This window comes from Notechis scutatus, chromosome 3 (genome assembly GCF_049901735.1).
Source record: "Notechis scutatus isolate UNSWTSFEM ecotype Mainland chromosome 3, rNotScu1.2, whole genome shotgun sequence".
Lineage (NCBI taxonomy): Eukaryota > Metazoa > Chordata > Lepidosauria > Squamata > Elapidae > Notechis > Notechis scutatus.
In genome coordinates, this window is record NC_142011.1 from 171,959,227 (window position 1) to 171,980,264 (window position 21,038).

At 37.0% G+C, this 21,038-nt stretch overlaps 1 protein-coding gene across 1 annotated transcript in view; it reads left to right on the top strand.

Annotated features, from left to right (window-relative positions):
* Positions 1-2,585, top strand: part of RAB2A (RAB2A, member RAS oncogene family) — a 40,127-nt gene extending 37,542 nt beyond the window's left edge. Inside the window, exon 8 of the mRNA XM_026692319.2 lies at positions 1,444-2,585. Within this exon, the coding sequence (XP_026548104.1) occupies positions 1,444-1,539 (96 nt within the window). The 3' untranslated portion in view covers positions 1,540-2,585. The remainder of the gene's footprint in view (positions 1-1,443) is intronic.
* Positions 2,586-21,038: the final 18,453 nt, after the last annotated feature.

Here is a 21,038-nt window from a genome sequence, read left to right on the forward strand (position 1 = left end):
AAAGGTTGTAACTGAAAAATGATCATGTCCCTTTTTTCAGTGCTGTTGTAACTAGATGAACTGTTGTAAGTTGAGGATTACCTGTGGAAGATGGTGTGCAACCCATTTGGCACTTCCTGATAACAGTCTATCACTGTTTGACCATTATAACACATTCAGACGAATGAATAAAATAAAAGAGCTGTGCCTATTTATGAAAGCTTGAATGTATGTTAATTCAGGGCCCAAATATATTATCAGTTATGCCATTGTTCCCAGTAAAATTTAGGCTTCTGTGAGTACTCACTGGAATTGTGAGTATAGCTTAAATTGAATGAACAAATTAAAATGGGAAGGGAAATTTACAATATATCATCTCATTTTATTTGTTTATTCATTCCCAAGATTTCTCTTAATAACTTTATATCAGATGTTCTTTAGCTTATACAGTAATTGATACCATATATATTGGACAGCAATCATGGTTCTTGAAAAAGAATGCTTGTATCTGTCAAGTTTCATACAGCATCTGACTGCTTTACGATGTCTTATGAAGATTTGATTACAATATGCTGTCAGGAGCCAACGGTGCATGCTATTTACTTGGCTCAGTGCCAGCTCTGGCTACTTGATTCCTCAAAAAGTTGCTACCACCCAGAGGGGGCAAAACCAATGAGCCATAGGGCATGCTTTTTATTAAAGAGGAGTCAAAGAGCAAAAAGAAATCACATCAGCTGCTGTCAATACTAAACTAGTGCCAGAAACCCCAAGGCTACTACTGTTGCAGAACAACTGCCAAGCACTATAAATCTGAGATTTACTGTGACGCAAAGTTTCCTTAAGAGCTTAATTTCTGAAGCTACTGTATTACTTTTCTAAAAGTGCTGTATTTTAGGTACAATCCACTTGAGGGAGTGAGGGTTAAGATATAAGTGTGAGTTTGATGAATGAAAGAACTACTCTCTGTGTGTTTCTTGGCAAGTTGCCACGTCTTTGGGGATCATAGAAATTATTGATGACACAGAACACTTGTATGCCCTTAGCCTGTACAGCTGATTCAACATAGAAAGAAATGCATTCAGAAGAAGAAAGTATTTGTGTGTGAGAGCAATGGAATTAGGAGCTTTCTTTTGATGTGAATAAGAGTTTATTAGAAATGTTGAGGAATTCTAGATATGAAGCAGTTTGAAACTATTTCATATGTAAATGCTTGTATACATTAATGAATTTATAATAGCAAGATTGTTGTGTTTTGATATTGAATTTATTAAAATTCAGTTAAAATTATTTAAAAAATAGAAGTAATGTAATAAATCTATGATTTCCTTTGTTATAATTTATGATAATTACAGCTTGTTTAACATGAAAAAGAGCAACTTACTTGTTCATAAATCACAAATACAATGTTTTCAAACTCCGTGTCAATGTTTTAGATCAGTAATGTGTATTCCACTTTTATTTCAGGCAAATGGCATTAAAATCGGCCCTCAGCATGCTGCTACTAATGCAACACTTGCAGGCAATCAAGGAGGACAACAAGCTGGTGGAGGCTGCTGTTGAACCTATTTTTACTTCCTAGCTGCCTGATGAGACCTACTAACTTTCATCCTCCCCTCTCTCCACTCAGTTTCAACTATGACACGAAATTATTGTAAGATGGCATCATGTTGCGGAAGACTTTATTCTTCAAATCTTGTACAACTTTGAATAAATGGTTAACGTTCACTTAAAATACAGGTTTTGGAGATTGTATTCATATCTATATTTCCATTTAATTTTGAAGTCCATTGTTGTGATTATTTTTGTCAAATATTGTCTTGTGCCCTTGACTACGAACTGTATTAAACACTACAAAGTCATCTGAGTACTTTATTCAGTTTATGTAGTTAGGTGGCCCAGCTACTGTGGTTACCTAATGTTTACTATTGTAGAACTGTCCTCAATTTTGTCCATTTTCAGCTCTAAAAAAAAAAAGAGGGATTCTTAATCCTGTATTTATCATTTACTTTCTGTATATATAGTTTAACAACCTGCTTGGATGTATTTGCCAAGCTATAATTCTTTAATGCATTTGCATAAATTCAATACATTTAGAGCTTGGAAGTGCAAAGCATTATTAGAAATTGCTTAGATATTGAATTTTAAACATTATTGATATGTTAGCATGTTTGTTGTCTTGTCATTCTAGAGTCCCCACCTCCCCAAAAATGCTTTATGTATATTATTAGAAGCTACATATGTGTTACCTATTTTAATGCCAAATGTTTGCTATTTGCTTACAACTTCCATAACACCTCTTCAGAAATGGATTAGCTGTTTGCCTTAATTGTGTAGGTTAAACATATTATGAATGAAAATAGAGAAAACATTGAAACTCCAAATGGTACATTATGAAGAGTTTGATCTTAAATTTATTTCCATCTTCATTTATAGGTAAATGTTTTTCATCAAGGACAGTTTTTCAGCTTAGATGTACAGTAACTGTAAAGTTGGTTTTCTTTTGGTTTGGGCTTTTTTTATTTTTTGGTGGCAACATGTAATCTTAATATGGTAAACATCTTGTCTGTTGTGAAGGAGGTGTGACAATAAAATTGCCAGATTGCAAATACTTGATTGAAGACAAAATTGAAAATGCTTTAGTGCTATACTCCACATGGTGATTTTATTTTCATTTTCTCCATAGTTTTCGTTTATTTTCCCCTGTGAAAAAGAAGTTCATGGTAATCATATATTAAACAAGGGAAGATGGATAGGACTTTTGTATTAAGTGAGAATGCCTTTTCTTGAACCAACAGTGTTGCTAATTGTTTTTTTAAAGATCACCCAACTAACATTTCCAATTTAGAACCCAGAGAGAGAATATGACATGATCAAAATATTCAAATGGAAGTGGAAATAATTTATTTTCTAATTTGATCTTACAAGTTCTTGATAGACATTCAGTTAACTGAACAATATATTTCATTATATTTTTATCATATCACAAAGATATAGCAAATAGTATTTGTCTCCAAAGGTTGCACATTTTTGATAGTCACAAGTGTAGGAATTAGGACAGTACCAGTGTAACTGGATGGGCCACAGTCTAGGCTATGTGAAGGTGAGTGTTTGTGTATGTGTGTGTGTGTGTGCTAATAGGGTGGGTTTTTCTAAAAAGCTTTTCTACACAAGCCTTAATTTACCTCTTTTTCTTGGATTTTGATGTTTCCTTTAACCAGTAATGGCAAGTGCAGCACCTTACCATCAAATTTTAGTGATATGATCTGAGGAATTTTAGAAGCTGCAATAAAAATACTGAATTAGCTTTGTGCTGTCCACAGGATGCCCACCTGTTCTAAGGTGCCCAGAGAAGCCTTTTAGCTTCATGACAATCATGAAACAGCTTTCTTCGAGATATGATTAAATGCTTTTATTCATTAGGGAATGCTCCATTCTCTTTAACATTGGTCTATAAAGGGCTGGGTATGGCAATGATAGTAATATGTGACATATACACATTTAGTTCAACTGCAAATCCCTTGATTTGCTATGCTGGGTTAGGGATAATAGAGGGAATTCACCAGTATGTGTGGAATTGACCCAAGACCTAAAATCAGCATGCAGAATACAAGGATTTTATAGGTTGAACATGCATGCATAATTTCAGGCTGCTGCTCATGATAGAAATATTAGTAAGTGCTGTTTTTTCTTTGATGTTGTTTTCTGTCATGATCTCAACTGTACTATTCAATGTACATTTTCTATAAATAACAAACTCGTACTTTAAGATCTGAGTTTGTAGGCCATGAAAATTGAGTTTCTTGATCTGTATATGATGAATAGGCTGTTCCATACTGAAATATTTTATGTGATGTTTTCTTATCTCTCTTAAGATACAGTGTTCCCTTCTTGAAAAAGGTGAGCAGTTCTGAAGATGAATAATTTGAAATAGAGAATTTGTACCTTTTAAATCCTATTCTTTTCATCAAACATTTTAAGCAACTATATGGTAGGCTCAGTTTGTGAGCCCTACTACTCACGTTGTCTTGTGACATTTTCATTGGATATGGCATTTTAGTATTGTGCACCACATCTAATATGCTCTCCCTGTGTATGTATAATATATACAGTACACATATATATTTGAAATAGAAATCTCTGAATTTTCTATTATATTACAATATATGTGTGTATTAGTTGTTTAAAATCACTGGATTTGTATGGTACAAATTCTACATGCAACAGATCTAACTGCTTAATGCAGTGCTTCACAAAAGTGAGAGAAATGACCAATACATGTTACTTATACCATTATCAAAATTTGGAAGCTACTTAAAACATGAAGTATTGTTTATATGTTCAAAATTTATATTTGCTTCATCTCTGTCATTCTCATTTTGCCTTTGTTACAAGCAAACATTTTCCCCTTTTCCCTCCCCTTCTCCTTGTCCCATTTAAATAATAATTTATATTGAAAATGATGCTTTAGCAGCCATAGTGTTACAGGTGTTGAAAATACCTTTACATTAAAGAGAAACTTTGATAAGGCATTGGAAATACCCTATCTGCTTACTGTTGGTCATTGCTAGAATAAAGTATTTCAGTATATACTTAGCAATCTGCTCCATTTTAATTGTATGGAACTTTTCTAAAGTTTAAAAAAATTAAGAAATTGGTACAACAATTTGGATTATCACTAGGAAAACTGGATAAAATGTTTAAAAAATTATTTTGACAGTATTTTTTTCCATTTACTTGTAAATACTATAGAGGTATCCTTTAAGGATGATGCCTGGCATATTTACATAGTAGAACATGGTATCAAGTTTAAACTTCATCAGTTACTTGTTTTTTGTTTTCATTTTTGAAAATGAGGCACTTAGAAAAGTTCAAAAATTGTCAAATATGAAAGCTAAATTACATTTATGGAAATATGTTTTCATTTTGAGTGGAAATGATTGATACTTTACTCAGACAATACAGTAAAAAAATTTCTAAGGTGTAGAATTTCCTTGCAGCCTTATTAATATAGTTTGTTTTATTGTGATATTGAAGTTTAGTTTGTAAATAACCCACATTGATACTGTACTATGCAAGCAGGTGATGAACTGTCTACAGTACTAGGTTTGCTATGCATGAAAGAAACCAAATTGTTGCTAATAAAAACTACTAAAATACTCTTAACAAAGCCAAGACCATGACAAAAAATAGTATGTAATGGATCTATCGCTTCTATTTTTGGGACGGATTTTATTATTTTTGGACTTGCTACAAACGCTGTTAAATATTGTGGATAAGGAGGAACAGATTCTTGGCCAATGCAAGAAACACTAATTATCCTACTTAAACTACAGTAGGAGTGCCCAAATCAGGTTTATTTTCTACATGCTCTAGCAGCTGAGATTTTTTTTTAAAATAAGATTGCCTTGAGTCAAAACATAATAAAAATGTTCTTGCTGTCACTTGAACATAGACAATAAAATAATTAGGTGGGGAAGTGGTTCTGTTAAGCAATGATTTCTAAAAACATTTCAGATAAAGATATTTCAAGAGAAAAATTCATTAAGGTCAGACTGAAAGGTTCAATTACATTTTAGTTTTTTCAATGTAATAATTGACAGTGGGCTTTAAGCAGATTTTTAAAGCCTTTAAATCACAAGTGTCAAACTTGCAGCGTCATATTGCCATCACGTCACATGTTGCTACATTTTCCACAGATCTGGGATGGGTATGTGTGAAGCATCTGGCCCGCTGGTCGCCTGTTTGACATCCCTGCTTTAAATACTGGAAATAGATATTTCGTCCTAGCAGACAAAACATGAATTTCTGTAAGCAACTTTCACATTACACATTCCCATATATTACTGTCAGTTGCATAATAAATGTAAATAAAAATAGTAAAAGTATTTTTGAATTATGAACAGGTTAGTTCCTCCTTCCATTAAACCATTTTGCTACTTTAGCCTATGATTTTCCCAAGAAAATACCCCAGGAGGCAATGAAACAAATATAATTAGCATGCATTTTTAGTGTACTAGGCAAAGCAATATAAATTCTGTTTTAGGTGTCTCAGATCTGTTATTTTTCACAGTTCAATATAAGTACTCTAGCCTGATAAGAATCAATACTTCAAGACAATTGAAATGCATTTTTGTGTTTTCTGTATCTGGCATCATTCTTTGCACAAAGAAGGGAAGGCTTGCACTGAAGGTGTCATCAGATACATTACAGTCTTCATGGACTGTCAGATTAGAATGAATAGACTTTTGAGATGGGAATGTCTGGGATTCTTCTCCAGCTGTTCAACTAATACATCATTTTCATTGTTATATTTACAAAATTGAAGATTCACATCAGGTTATAGCCTACAATTACTAGTGTTATATTTCCATGAATGTAACATTAGTATAGAATGGGCACTTTTTTTTTAAAAGGAAGGTGAGTGCATCAATGTTTAAGAGGGTAAAAGAGGCTTATGATTTAAGAAGTGGGTTTGTTTATTGGGACACACCTGTTCATCTTTCTCTGCAATGTGCTTTTGTTAAAATAGGTTAAAGGAATAAGTTTTTGTGATCTCAGATTTGATTTCTAATTTCAGTTTGAGGAATTTAGATTCATCTTTGTATAAAGTGTGTGTTTTGTTGTGTTCTGAATTAGCTTGTTCTTTACAGTTTCTGAAATTTCTCAAATTTGAACTGCTGAATTTAGATTTTGGATAACGTTCACAAATTCTTTAATGATTCTGCAAACTTCTCTTGGCATAAGCCATGGGAAATGATAAACCATTTTCAGATCAGTGATCAGATACAAATTAGAGCAGTAATGCTACATACTAATCTATTCCCATCCCCACTGTATTGGTAAGTGTATAAAGCACGGTGTTGTTTTTCTTTTGTTCAGCAAAAAGCACAAGTGTGTAAAACCGTCAATAAACTATTTCATGAACTTTTTTTCCGTGGTGTAAAACTGGTCCCCAACCCCAGGCCAACACTAGTTCATGGCCTGTTAGGAACCAGGCCGCACAGCTGGTAGTGAACAATGAGCAAAACTGCACATGTAAGGATCTAGGTTGCAAGCTTCTCTGCCCGCACCCACCCCCCATCCATGGAAAAATGGTCTTCCATGAAACTGATTCCTGGTGTCAAAAAAGTTGGGTATTGCTGGTGTATAGTTCCCAGAACCTCTCAAATAAATCCAACACTTCTATTTGTGAATGTGCTGTTATGTTCACATAGCATGCAACTTGTGTAACAATTACACTGCTCAAAAAAATAAAGGGAACACTTAAACAACACAATGTACTCCAAGTCAATCACACTTCTGTGAAATCAAACTGTCCACTTAGGTAGCAACACTGATTGACAATCAATTTCACATGCTATTGTGCAAATGGAATAGACAACAGGTGGAAAGCATAGGCAGTTAGCAAGACATCCCCAGTAAAGGAGTGGTTCTACAGGTGGTGACCACAGACCACGTCTCAGTTCCTATGCTTTCTGGCTAATGGTTTGGTCACTTTTGAATGTTGGTGGTGCTTTCACTCTAGTAGTAGCATGAGACGGAGTCAACACCCACACAAGTGGCTCAGGTAGTACAGCTCATCCAGGATGGCACATCAATGTGAGCTGTGGCAAGAAGGTTTGCTGTCTGTCACCGTAGTGTCCAGAGCATAGAGGCGCTACCAGGAGACAGGCCAGTACATCAGGAGACATGGAGGAGGCTGTAGGAGGGCAACAACCCAGCATCACGACTGCTACCTCTGCCTTTGTGCAAGGAGGGACAGGAGGAGCACTGCCAGAGCCCTGCAAAATGACCTCCAGTAGGCCACAAATGTGCATGTGGCTGCTCAAACAGTCAGAAACAGACTCCATGAGGGTGGTATGAGGGACCGACATCCACAGGTGGGGGTTGTGCTTACAGCCCAACACCATGCAGGAAGTTTGACATTTGCCAGAGAACACAAAGATTGGCAAATTCGCCACTGGCGCCCTGTGCTGTTCAGATGAAAGCAGGTTCACACTGAGCACATGTGACAGACGTGACAGGGTCTGGAGACGCCGTGGAGAACGTTCTGCTGCCTGCAACATCCTCCAGCATGACCGGTTTGGCAGTGGGTCAGTAATGGTGTGGGATGGCATTTCTTTAGGGGGCCGCACAGCCCTCCATGTACTCGCCAGAGGTAGTCTGACTACCATTAGGTACCGAGATGAGATTTGTGAGACCATATGCTGGTGTGGTTGGCCCTAGGTTCCTCCTAATGCATGACAATGCTAGGCCTCATGTGGCTGGAGTATGTCAGCAGTTCCTGCAAGACGAAGGCATTGATGCTATGGACTGGCCTGCCCGTTCCCCAGACCTGAATCCAATTGAGCACATCTGGGACTTCATGTCTCACTCCATCCACCAATGCCACGTTGCACCACAGACTGTCCAGGAGTTGGGGGATGCTTTAGTCCAGGTGTGGGAGGAGATCCCTCAGGAAACCATCCGCCACCTCATCAGGAGCATGCCCAGGCGTTGTAGGGAGGTCATACAGGCATGTGAAGGCCACACACATTACTGAGTCTCATTTTGACTTGTTTTAAGGACATTACATCAAAGTTGGATCAGCCTGTAGTGTTTTTTTCCACTTTGAGTGTAACTCCAAATCCAAACCTCCATGGATTGCTACATTTGATTTCCATTGATAATTTTTGTGTGATTGTGTTGTCAGCACAGTCAACTATGTAATGAACAAAGTATTTAATAAGAATATTTCATTCATTCAGATCTAGGATGTCTTATTTTTGTGTTCCCTTTATTTTTTTGAGCAGTGTATTTCTTCAAACCAATATTCTGGATATTCATGGCACATTGAATTACATATTAACACAGAGTTCACATAATGAAGCTAAAATGTAGTTGGCCAGCATTCTATTTTCTGTCAGGCAACCATCTAAATTGAGAGAAAACTCAGTTCTTTGTTGTTGCTAAATGACATCTGTTAGCTGTCAGTATCAGGGATGGGATAAGATTGGGGATTCTAGAAAATCACAGATCTCTCAAGACTGAAGAAATATAGAATCAGCAATGTAAACCAGATTTATGTTGACATCACATGGAGCCATATAAACCATAGTGGGGTTTTTTGTAGAGGTATGTTAAACCAAAAGAATTGTGCCATATTGTTATCTTGTATGTAAATGTTTCATGCTATGCTTCAATCAAACACTGCCAAATTAGTTTACATGTACAATATCATCAAACTACTGTAGGTGGCAAAATCAGAATGGCCATTTCCACTAGATGGAAGCCGACGGATAAGGAAAAAAAAACTCTGCTGTGTCTGGCAGACGTGGGAATGTTTGCAGTCCGTATAGGGTAGCCGTACAAAAGCATTTCTCCTTGTTCTGGGAATTTACTCCACTTTAGACATGAAACAAACCTCATTTAAACCCGCAAGAATACTCGATATTAATGAGAAACTCATCTTGCAGTGCAAAAAGTTCACTTTAGGGGAGCAGTGTTTCTCCGGAATTTAATTCAATAATTGAATTTGAAAGAGGGAAAGGTGGAAAAAATCTGCAGAATTAACGCCACTTTGAGGGGGGGGGGGGTGTTGAGATAATTCTTCAAACGCTTCCCAGCTCAACTCCTTTCCTTCGTTGCAAAACGGAGCAGAAACGATCCTTTTCACGGTTGCTGGCCATCTGAAGGCAATGCAAACTCGCTGTAAATTTCTTTTCTACTTAGCTACGGTAATTCTTTGGTTCCCGTTTACGAATAAAGAAGACTCCGGGCGAGCCGCGCAAGTAAATAAAATGATTGTAACAGCCCTGTGAGCAGTTAACGCTGAGCTCTTTTGTGAGAGACTTCGAGTTTCCTGTGGGAAACGCTGACGGCCAACATGAAGGGTTTTCTCACTTCCTGTGGGCGAACTACTCAGGGCACCGACGGCTGCCTTGCGGGGGCGACTCCCTGCCCTCGCCTGTGATATTGATGGAGGAAGGGGGGTCTCCATTTCCTGAACGGGCTTCTGATGAGGTTTCCTGTGTGGATCATCAAAGAAGTGGGAGAAGACCGAGGGTTTATGCGCCTGCATTAGGCGGCGTAAGCTTCCCCCGAGTGGCGGAACAGCAGATCATAAACGCCGAGCATTTGCTGCTTCCTGCAGGGGATCCCCAAGCGGAGGCGGAGAGGTCGGAAGCAACTTGTGCGCGTTCTGGGGTGGGAAGCCCGCCGTCGGGGCGCTTGTGCCCGCTTGATTTCGCGGTGATGCTGCAGTTTGCCGTTTCGCGCCTGAAAAATTAATGTGGAAATTCGGTAGTCCTAGAGGCGGCCCTGGAGCTCGGCTCATTGTTCTCCACAAACATCAGCCGTCTCTCCACAAAGCCCTTCAAGCCGCGCCCGCCCTACCCTTTTAAATCCGCCCAGCTCCTCCTCACGGATTCACAGGACAAGCCCAGAACCACCTGGGGCGTTGAGAGTTTCCCTCCCCTGCCCGTCCCTTGCCACGCCCCCTTTTGAACTGACGCCCAATCCCCAGGGACTTGAGGAAATCTGTCCGTGCCGCGCCTGACCCGACCGGCACAGTCAGTTAAAGGAGGTGGGGGGGAGGGGTTTATCTCCTTCTATTGGCTCAGGGTCACAACCAATGGCGCGGTGAGGGAAAAGTGCCGTCAGGGAAAAGGAAAACCCTGAGACTGTGACGTAAAGAAACGGAGAGGAACAACGGGGCCGGGGAAATGGAATCCCGGGAGAAGAAAGACTAGCGCTCCGCAATAGGTGTGTGTCATGAACGGAAACGGGGCGGGCAGACAGGATGCCCTTCGGCTGTGGAGGCTCGAGAGTTTCCAGAAAAGAAAAGACGCGCGGCAGCGATGCCGGTTGTGTGCGTCTATGTATGTATGTGCGTGAGGGGGAAGTGTAGAGGGGAAGAGTCCAAGCAGGTGGGAAGGTAGCTGTGGATGGGTCAAAGGAACCTGGGACAGCGGAAGTTAGGAGGGGCCGTTTTGGTTAGGGATGGGCTGGGAGAAGACGAAGGGCGGGGGGCATTTGCGAGCCACCCGACCCGGTGGTTTCAAGCGATTTGGGTGGGTGGGGGGGGGGCATCGGAGACTGCGGCCCCCGTGCACTTGGGAGGATTCTAGGTGTAGAACAAGCTTTACAGGCTTAATGGGAGAAATGTTCTCATTTCAACCTGTTTTTTTTGCAGATTATAAAGTTCTTTCTTGTTTAAAGCAAAGACTCTCTTATCTGTCATCGGGAAGTCTTTATTTACGTTTCCAGAAAATCTTCCCAAAGAGAACCTGTTTTTCAAGAACGAGCCATTTTATTTCGCTAGCTTCGGATAATTTTGTTTTGTTCCTCCTACGGCCTTGAATTAGTCACTGTGGTATAAATGGAAGCTGAAGTTGAGGCGGCTATTACAATTCCATACTTGTATTCAATATGGGCAAGCAAACTCTACAAAACTTGTACTCAGGACTACTGGCAAGTTGCACAAGCATTTGCGTTGTTTAAGATTTTGCAATGAGCTCCAGTGATTCACTGAAGATCTTTTCAACTTGGTAAAGCCTCCATTTTCAGGAAGTTTGTGTGTCACAACCCTAAGCTAGTTTTCAGACTAGTTCCAGCAAAGTACTTCTTACTCATGCTTATGCTTCCTCAAACATGCTATTCCATTATCTATAAAAGAATCTTAAATATGCATAGCCAAAATATGCATGAAGCATAAGGATATTGCTTAATATTCCGCATAAAGGGGTTCTGAAATAGTGAAATCCTTTTTTCAGAACTATTTAGCAGTGAAAAATTAACATTGAATTATGTATGCTGGTTTCCTAAACACAAGGAAATGCAGAACAGACAGGTTTCTATCACAAGCTTGCATGCTGCCCTGACTCATGTTAGTGACATTACAAAAACACTGAAGACAGTTTCTTATCCTGTTTCATAAGCATCTTATATGTTTAATCATTTAGACAGTGATTAAACCAAATTGCCCATGAACAAACTCACCTTGTTTCTGCTTTTTTATTTTTTTTTATAAAGTGGATCTATTGTTTTCAGGGTTATGATTACTGTATTTTTGGAATTTAATTGAGACTGTTGTATGTTTGATTTCTATCCTTAATAAAGATCCGTCACTAAAACACAAATAATGAATGTGATTGTCAGAAGTTCACCTTAGTAAAATATTGTTCAATTAAAATCCCTTTTCCTGATACATATTTTAACTGGAACCTGATGCTTTTTGTGACCTCTCACTCTTCTCACGTGCCTTCCCTTCTTTTTTTGACATGGGAATGTATTTGTCTTGGTAAAAGTCTCTCCAAATATCTCATCAGGAATCATGCCTCAATTCTGGTTGTATTTAGCTTATCTCTTCTCTTTTCAAAATAATATTAATTATTTAAGAACTTACCTTGAATGAAAAAGGGGGCTTCTCTCCCCTCCCCCAGAAAATAATTTGAAGTCAAGACAACTATCAAACATTCAGTTCTGAATAACCTGCTATAATATATGAAAATATAGACTATGCTAAAAAATTTCCAAATTAATTAAAATTAAAAAATGATCAGCATCAAAAGAATATAGGATTTTGTTGCTAAATATTAGTGTTTGTCCTCCCTCTCCCCATATCTGCTTAATTAACAAATTTATGTATGCATTTAATGGGCAAATATTTTTTTCTAATATCTCAGAAGTATGTAGGCTCATACCTAAAATTTCACATAGTTAAGCACTTTATGTACTGATAAACATTTAATTTCAGTTGGCATTTAGTGATGCTATCAATATGTTGCCAGTTGGGCAAGATAATATTTCTCCTGGTCTTAAATAATCTTACACCCTTTCTCTTGAGCAATAAGCTCTTGGATTGCATTATATTTGATATCTTGGTTTGAACCTCTAAGATTTATTTCTTATTTTTCTAAAAGCAAGTCTCAGTGACCTCATATGTTTATATTGTGTTCTGTTACATTGAAACAAATTAATTTCTCATTACTAAGGTCATGGTTGAAAAATATTTTTTGAGACTTGTACGATCTTACAGAACAACTCTTGAGTGGTTTTATAATACAAGAGGCTTTTAATCAATCTTTAATACATTTATTGCTGTTATATGATTTATCACATTGAAATTTCAGAGGTCTGAATTCAGGTGAAATATGAGGGTGAAAAATGTTGAATTAAGAGGAAATATTATCTAACAGATCCTAACTGATAACGTAGCAGACAATGAAATGATACATTTTCAGTTTAATGATGACATTCTCTAATATAATTTTATATTCATGCAGTAATTTCATATAATTCTCAGAACATACAGTATGTTATTAGATGTTATGGGAAAATCAGTAATGTTGCATCCTTTCCATGGATAATATTGTGGGTAGTATAATGGCCAATCCATTCTTTTATATTTATGAACTGACATTGTTTACTGTGGAAATATTCTTTCCTTCTTTCCTTCAGATCCAAATTATAGTTTGCAGAGGGCTGTAATTGATCAAATGACTAATACAATAATATATATAGAGTACAAATTTAACCTTTTGAAAATCATTTTTTTTAAATTTTCTAATATGTAATCTACTGCAGTATCTGTGGCCATTAAGAAATTGTATTTCATGAAATGTTTTATTCCATAATAACAGATCAATCTGGCAGCTTCTTACTACTTCATCCCTAAAGAAGTTTCTGCTATACATTCAAAAGAGTCTGTTTTATTAAGTGCTGGTTACCAGTGAATGCTGGAATTCCTGAACAGCATGCATCTGAAGACTAAACCAAAATATCAGTATCTTTGTATACTTGCCACAAGAGAAGAGAAATGTGGATTCATGCCCATTTCTGGTCATCCACATGTATAGCATTATGTTAGAAATTAGAAGCCATTTAGGGGTAGGGAGAGGTTATATATTAACTCTCTGAATATATATGGACATGTGTCATGACCTGCTGTAAGGCATATCCTGAAAATCTAAAATGCATGGATCGTAATAATGACTTGCGCTAAGGAATTTCTGATGGCAGTGCAGAATGGCAAAACAATTTGAAAATACTTATTTGAAAAGGACACTAAACTGCAAGAAATGGAAAAAAAAGAGGTGAGTGGAATAGTACAGATTGAATTGTGACATGTACTTAAAAGACTCACATGTTAGTGTGAACTGGGGCAATAGATGTGGAATTCACAGCATAGAAATATGTGGAATACCCATGTTTAGCAAAAACTATAGCCATACTCAGACATCATAAGCCAAAAGCTAGTTTGTGTGACCATTGTAAGAAGCACATATTAAAATACGTATTCATGGATTCTTGATATATGAGGTATACATATTAGTTAAGCTTCTTAATCTATTGGAAATCAATGAATTTAGGCACTTATCTGAAAAATAATTGCTGGACATATTTATCTTATTAATTGCTGATGTGTCTTAACAGGAAATTTATTGTAACTAAATAAAAGTGTAACTAATGCTTAAAACACTCTTATTGCACTACAGAATATATTTTTTGTATATGCATTATCTTATTATTCCCAGATTGAGGGATCCTACAGTGGTCACTCATTCCCATGTGATCTCCTGATTGGACTATTGCAATGCACTCTATGTGGAGCTGCCTTTGAAGAGTGTTTGGAAACTTCAGCTGGTGCAGTGCAGTGGTGCAAGCATTTAAAATATAAAATAAAAATAAAATATGTTACACTTCTGCTCTGTGAGCTTTGTTGGTTACCAGTTTGTTTCAGAATCCAATTCAAGGTGCTGGTGTTCGCCTTTATATGCCTAAATGGCATGGGACTGGGTTGTTTGAGGGACTGTATTTTGTTATCTTCTGCAGTTCTTTCTTTTCTGAGGTCGCCACATCTACAATCCACTTTTTTGTCTTATTGACAATTGACAAAACTTGTGGGTGCCTATTATGTGGCAGATGCTTTTTGTTTGAATTCTAAAGTCCCAGTGCGCTTTAGCTCCTTCATTTTCTATTTCTTTCTCTATTTTATGTTCCCATCCATTCTTGCTTGAAGATAAATAGCATTTCTTGAGGATCTTCCAATGCACCACTGTTGCTACTTTGTCATGGGGTTGTTTGTATCAGTCTGTGCAATCTTCTTACAGCAGCTAAACCAGGTTAATCCACTGTTTCTTTAGATTCTTTGCAGAGGTAGCACTTGCTATCTGTTGCTGTTTTCTCAATAATTTTGTCTCTGGCTTTGTATGCTTTGTCTTCCTGTGCCTCTTTTCTGTTCTTCATTTGGTCTTTTTTTTGTAGGCCAGTTTGGTCTCTCGGGTACTCAGTAGGCCTTCCTGGTGTTCTAGCTTCAGTGCATCTCCACTGTTGTTCAGGTATTCTCCCAAAGGTCTTTTTTCTTCTTTAACCATCTGATGTACTTGCAACATTACACTCCCACTTATTTTCCTTGATAGTAGAGTCTGACAACATTGCTGCATGGATGAAGGGCGTGACTCATTATTATTATTTCCCTAGTCTTCCTATCCAGGGCTTTTAGTTATGCTTGAGTCCATTTCACTATTCCAGATGTGTATAATGACTGGAATTGCCAGGTGTAAATTGTCTTGATGGTATTGGTTCCATTAGTTTGGACTTTAAGATCTTTCTCACTCTCTTGATGTATTCATTTGATTTCAGTATGCTTGATGTTGTCACCTTGAAGGATGCTCAAGTATTTTTAGTGATCTTCATACAGACTCTTAATGTTATTTCCAAATGGCATCTTGATGTCTTTTTATTTCCATAGGGCATCTTGACATCACTATTTTTCCCCATTTGATGGTAAGCATGCAGTCCAAACTCCATTGCAATATCTTGGCTGTATATATGGACAGGGCTGAACAGCAATCCTGTTTCAGATGGTGTTTATGGTTTGATGCACAGTCAGCCAGATACTCAGACTGAAATTGGCATTTTTATCCATCTATCGAGGCCTTTTCAAGGATCTGGGATAGGCAGATGTTCATGTTTGATAGTGGTCTTGTTGCAGGATATAAGTTATTCCAAGTAAAGCTGCCTTTTGTGATTATTATTAACTGTTTTTTAGATTGTTGTACATTTCCCAAAATAATTTGTTTTATAAAATGGGCAGCCATGTAAATTTGAAAAATAAAAATTATGCAGTACTGTATTGCACTGCAGTACAATATATGCAGGTAGTCCTGGATTTACAACCATTCATTTAGTGACTGTTCAAGGTTACAATGGCATTGAAAAAGGTGATCGATGACTACACTTACAACTGTTGCAGAATTCCCATGGTCATGTAATCAAAAGTTGCATGCTTGGCAACTGCTATGTATTTATGACAGTTGTCGTGTCCTGTGGTCATGTGATCACCTTTTGCAACCCTCTGTCAAACAAAGTCAATGGGTAGCCAGGTTCACTTAATAACCATGTTATTAATAACCATGTTATAACTGCATTGAATCACTTAACAACTGTAGCAAGCAAGTTCATAAAATGGGACAAAATTCACTTATAACTGTCTTGCTTAGCAATGGAAATTTTGGGTTCTACTGTGATCATAAGTTGAGGAATATCTGTATTGCATTGAGATTCCTAATTCATTGTTTATTACATTTGTCTTGCTTTTCTATCAGGAAGAAAATAGTGTGCTGTTCCTCCCACTATTTACTAGTGGCCTAATGCCTAGCGCAAGACCCAGTTTGGTTAGTGGTTAAGGCATCAGGCTAGAAACCAGGTACTGTGAGTTCTCATCCTGCCTTAGGCATGAAGAGAGTTGAGTAACCTTGGGCCAGTAATTTTCTTTTAGTCTTATGAAAAAGGCAATGGCAAACCACTTCTGAAAAACCTTGTCAAGAAAACTGCAGGGATTTGCTCAGGCAGTCTTTGAGACTCAGATATGATTGAATGAAAGGAAAAACATGGCTGGCCTTTCATACTCAAGGTAATCAACTGTAGCTTCAATACTTAAAAAAATTAAAGAAATTGGTCTTCAGGGGTTCTGTGTTCACCATTGTTTGTTACACTTGCTGTGTGATTGAATGTTTGTACTTGAACACTATTTTGCTAACTATTTTTGACTATTTATAGCTTCCAGCCATCTTAGGTTTCAGTAATCAATAAATAGGATCATCACACATTAATGTGAAATCCATATCCATGACAAATTGCCTATACAGGTAGTCCTTATTTAATAACCATTTTAATGACCATTTGAAGTTACAGTAGTGATGAAAAATGAACTTTATGACTAATCATTTATGGCCTTTGCAGGCCTGTAAAGCAAAAGAAAACTGAAGTAAGACCATAAGTACAGTCACGGTTTCTCTTAGTAACTGCTTCAATTAATCAATTTGCTAGTCCCAATTGTGGTTGTTAAATGAGGACTATCTATAGTTTAGTTGCCTCTATCTTACATATGTACTGGTCTCATCTCACAATCTTCTGACAGGCCATAACAAAAAATTAAATCCTGCTACCTACACAAAATATTTAGATAGTATAATTTTGACTAATGGAGAAAACCAGTTTGGGGAAAAGTTATTTGAATAAATCTTTGAATATTTTTGGTGGGGGGTTTACACTGTGTCCAAATTCTTTTCCATTAATGAATTTGGATAACATCTTTTGTAAATGAGATTTCAATTGCATGTATATCAATTATTCACCAATACTTGCCCAATGGAACCTACATGTTCTAATAATTTCAAATTGATTTAATTTTTCCCTAGTATGGTAAATAATTTTTTTCAACTCTTGTTGGAGACTTTTGTTTCTAACTTATAAGAAATTCTATAAGATTGAAGTGAGTCTTTTATCTGCAGATATAAAATATATGTTTTTACTGTATACCATTTAGACAAAATAAAAGGACTTGATTGTTTTAAGATAAGTATGTTTCCAACTTTGTATTTATTAGGTTTCTTGAAAAGTACAAAAAAATACCAGATGCCTCCTTAAACTGGAATCTAAGTTTGCTGCAAGATAGGCGGCAAATAAATTCATTCAATCAATAAAAATGTACAGAGCTTTTTTTTCCTAACTCTTCCAAAGTATGCTTGTGTTAAGATTTTACTTTGAATTGTGATTGTTTGAATTCATTTATTGTTCAAATGTATATGAATGCCCACCTCAAATTCATGAATCTGGGCAACTAACAGTTTAAAACATTATAAAAAGATAGCAATACAAACATATCAAAGTAAATTCCATAGTGTTCTAAATATAGAATCATAGAAATATTTAGGCCATTTACCCATTTCTCTTCTCAATCTAAATTAAAGCATTCCCAGCAGACTGACCATTAGCTTCTCTACTTTTGCTCATTCAGTGAAGAAGAGCTTACCATCTCCCTAGTCAAATTGTTCATTTCCCCTAAACTTCATATGAAATTTGCCTTTCTGTTATTCTATGACAAATTCTGAAATTATTGAGAACAGGGTTTTTCTTCATATATTTGAAGAATATTATCACACCTCTCTTCAGTTCTCCTTTCTCAAAGCTAAACATCCAGCTTCTTCAACTTCTCTTTATAGGTTTTAGTTTCTAGTCGCTGATCATTTTTGTTGCACTTCTCTGATTATATCCTAGTTTGTCTAAATGTTTCTTGTGCAATACTCAGAAATTGACTTAGTAGTCATAGGATCTGATTAGTGCAGAATAAAGTGGATCTGTGTAATAGATTTGTTTCTTATGAAGGTTATTTCTGTCTTCTAGAGTATTAGCTGTACCAATAAAGGACAATATTTGTAACTTAGGATTGAAATGAAGGGTCTTTGATACTCTCGGAGCTTGGTTATTTTCTTGCAGACATTTCATTACCCAAATTACATTACATCATTATTGCTCTGCAAGAAAACAACCAAGCTCAAGAAAGCCCCAAGGACCCCTCAGTATTAGTTGCTCCATCCAATTTTGTGTTATCTAAAATGTGATAAGGATTCCCCCATTTCTTAGTCCAAATCATAATAAAAATATTTAAATAAGTTATTTGAACTTTATTGTACCTCTCTAATTTGATGAACAACCATTGATGAACATTCTTTGAATATTATATAAGTTATGTTTTTCCTTTCATCATGCACCTTGTCTACACTTAACTAACTTGTTGCTCAGAATTCATTGGATACTTTTTAAATGCTTTGCTGAAGTAAAGATATATTAAATGCATATTGTTTCCACAATGATCATTTTCACAAAGCTTGTTTTTAAGAAATATATAATTCTGGTAATTACATTGTTTTTAAGATGTTCATGGTACTGCTTTATAATTTGTATGAAAACATCTGAAGTATTGATGTCAAATTGGTTAGTAATTCCATGTAACGTCCTTTTCTCCATTTTTGAAAATAGGAATAATGTAAATACATTTATAATGATCTAGCATTTTCACCTATTGTCTAATTTTCTCAAAGATAATAGACAAACAATTAGTCAATACCTTCAATACTCATATGGTCTGGACATCTAGCAAAGTCAAGAGATAGTCCCAGACCAAGTTTCTATGAGTCTCTATACTTTAATCCTGTCTCTTTCCTCATCCTACTTTTCACAAATTCCTGGTGATTTACATACATTTTTTTGATTAGATTGAAGCAAATAGAACAGCTGGGTACGTTAAACTGCTTTATTGTTTATTAGCATTTTGCTATTTTACTGAGCATTTTTACTCTGAATGTATCTTAAAATCTAAAGTTACATGTGGACCATGCAACAGCTAAACTGGTAAACTTCCAACATTCAAAGCCTCAGCCACATAGTCAACCTGTGTTATCAGTATTACAGTATTAAAAAAGAAGGTTCCTGTATTTTCATGCATAAGTAGAATTGAAAAATGTATAGAAATCTTGCAGGCCAGCTCAACTTGAGTTAGGTGGACCAATGTTCTAATCTGATATCAGACACCATCTTCAGTGTATTACTCACAGAGCAGGTGCTTCTAACAATTGAGAAAGATATTTTAAATGTGCACCTGTTACTCTGCCAGTTTCACATACAAAAATTGTGAACTAAATCATGAATTAAACTCTTATCAGAAAAATAACAGTGGATGGTAGGAATGACAGCTAGCAAACATGGATTTTGGTAATTCAGACACAGTGAACTTGGAAGAAAGTGGTCAGTGACTTAACCACAATATTCGTCTGGATTCATGTCTGTTAACTTGGGTATCCCATTTCACTCTAACTTCTGAAGGCATACTCTAATAACTTCTAAATAAACTCTAAAAATGTTAAGTTTTGACCTGTATAATTATAAACACATTCAGACATCTCACAAAAGTAAATCAAAAGGATTCCCTTTCAGTATTTTTAGTTTGAGAATAGTGGTACCCTGGCAATGCTTGTGCTTCTCTACTTCAATCCACATACTAATAGAGTTTAACATTTCATAGTCTTTACAATTAAGGGGATGTGTAGAATTTCTCCCCCTGTTCTCTTGGGAGCCATAATGGAAAAAGAAGATGCCCTTCAGCATGTGGCCATTTGTCTTATGGAATTCACTGCGGGTATTTGGGCAAGACTCCCATGATAATTTTTGACAGATTCACATCACCCTGCATCCTGTCTTCTAGTATTTACTGGACATACTGTACCAATGTAACCTGGAAAGAGTACATCCAAGACCTCGTGTTTCTTGAAAAGAAAATCACTAGATTTGGTAGACTACAATCCCTATAAACTTGATCACGATGACCCATATATCGCACAGAGATCAGACTGGATCAGCCCCGAGGATCCGCTCACGGGAGAAATCGCCCTCCCGGGTTGAGGGATCCTGCGACTCCGCTGTTAACAGACGGAATCCCAGAAACCGGCTCCTCGCTGAAGCGGAAAATTCAAGATTTGCGAGAGGCTCTTAATGGCAGGTGCCTTTCTTTTTTCTTTCCCAAACTTGATCGTCGACAAACAAGTTTCCCTGCTCGTGAAGGTCGGAAAACTTTTCCAAGCCAAGAAGAGCAGTCGCAGCAGTCGCAAACAGCCGGCCGAAGCGGGTCCTGTGTGGGCAGCTTAACGTTGCGTCTGCGGGAGGCCACGAGGACTCCGGCAAATGTCGCCTTTCCCTTCGGGGTTCTCGGGCAATAGCCCGCGGGGCAAGTAGATAAG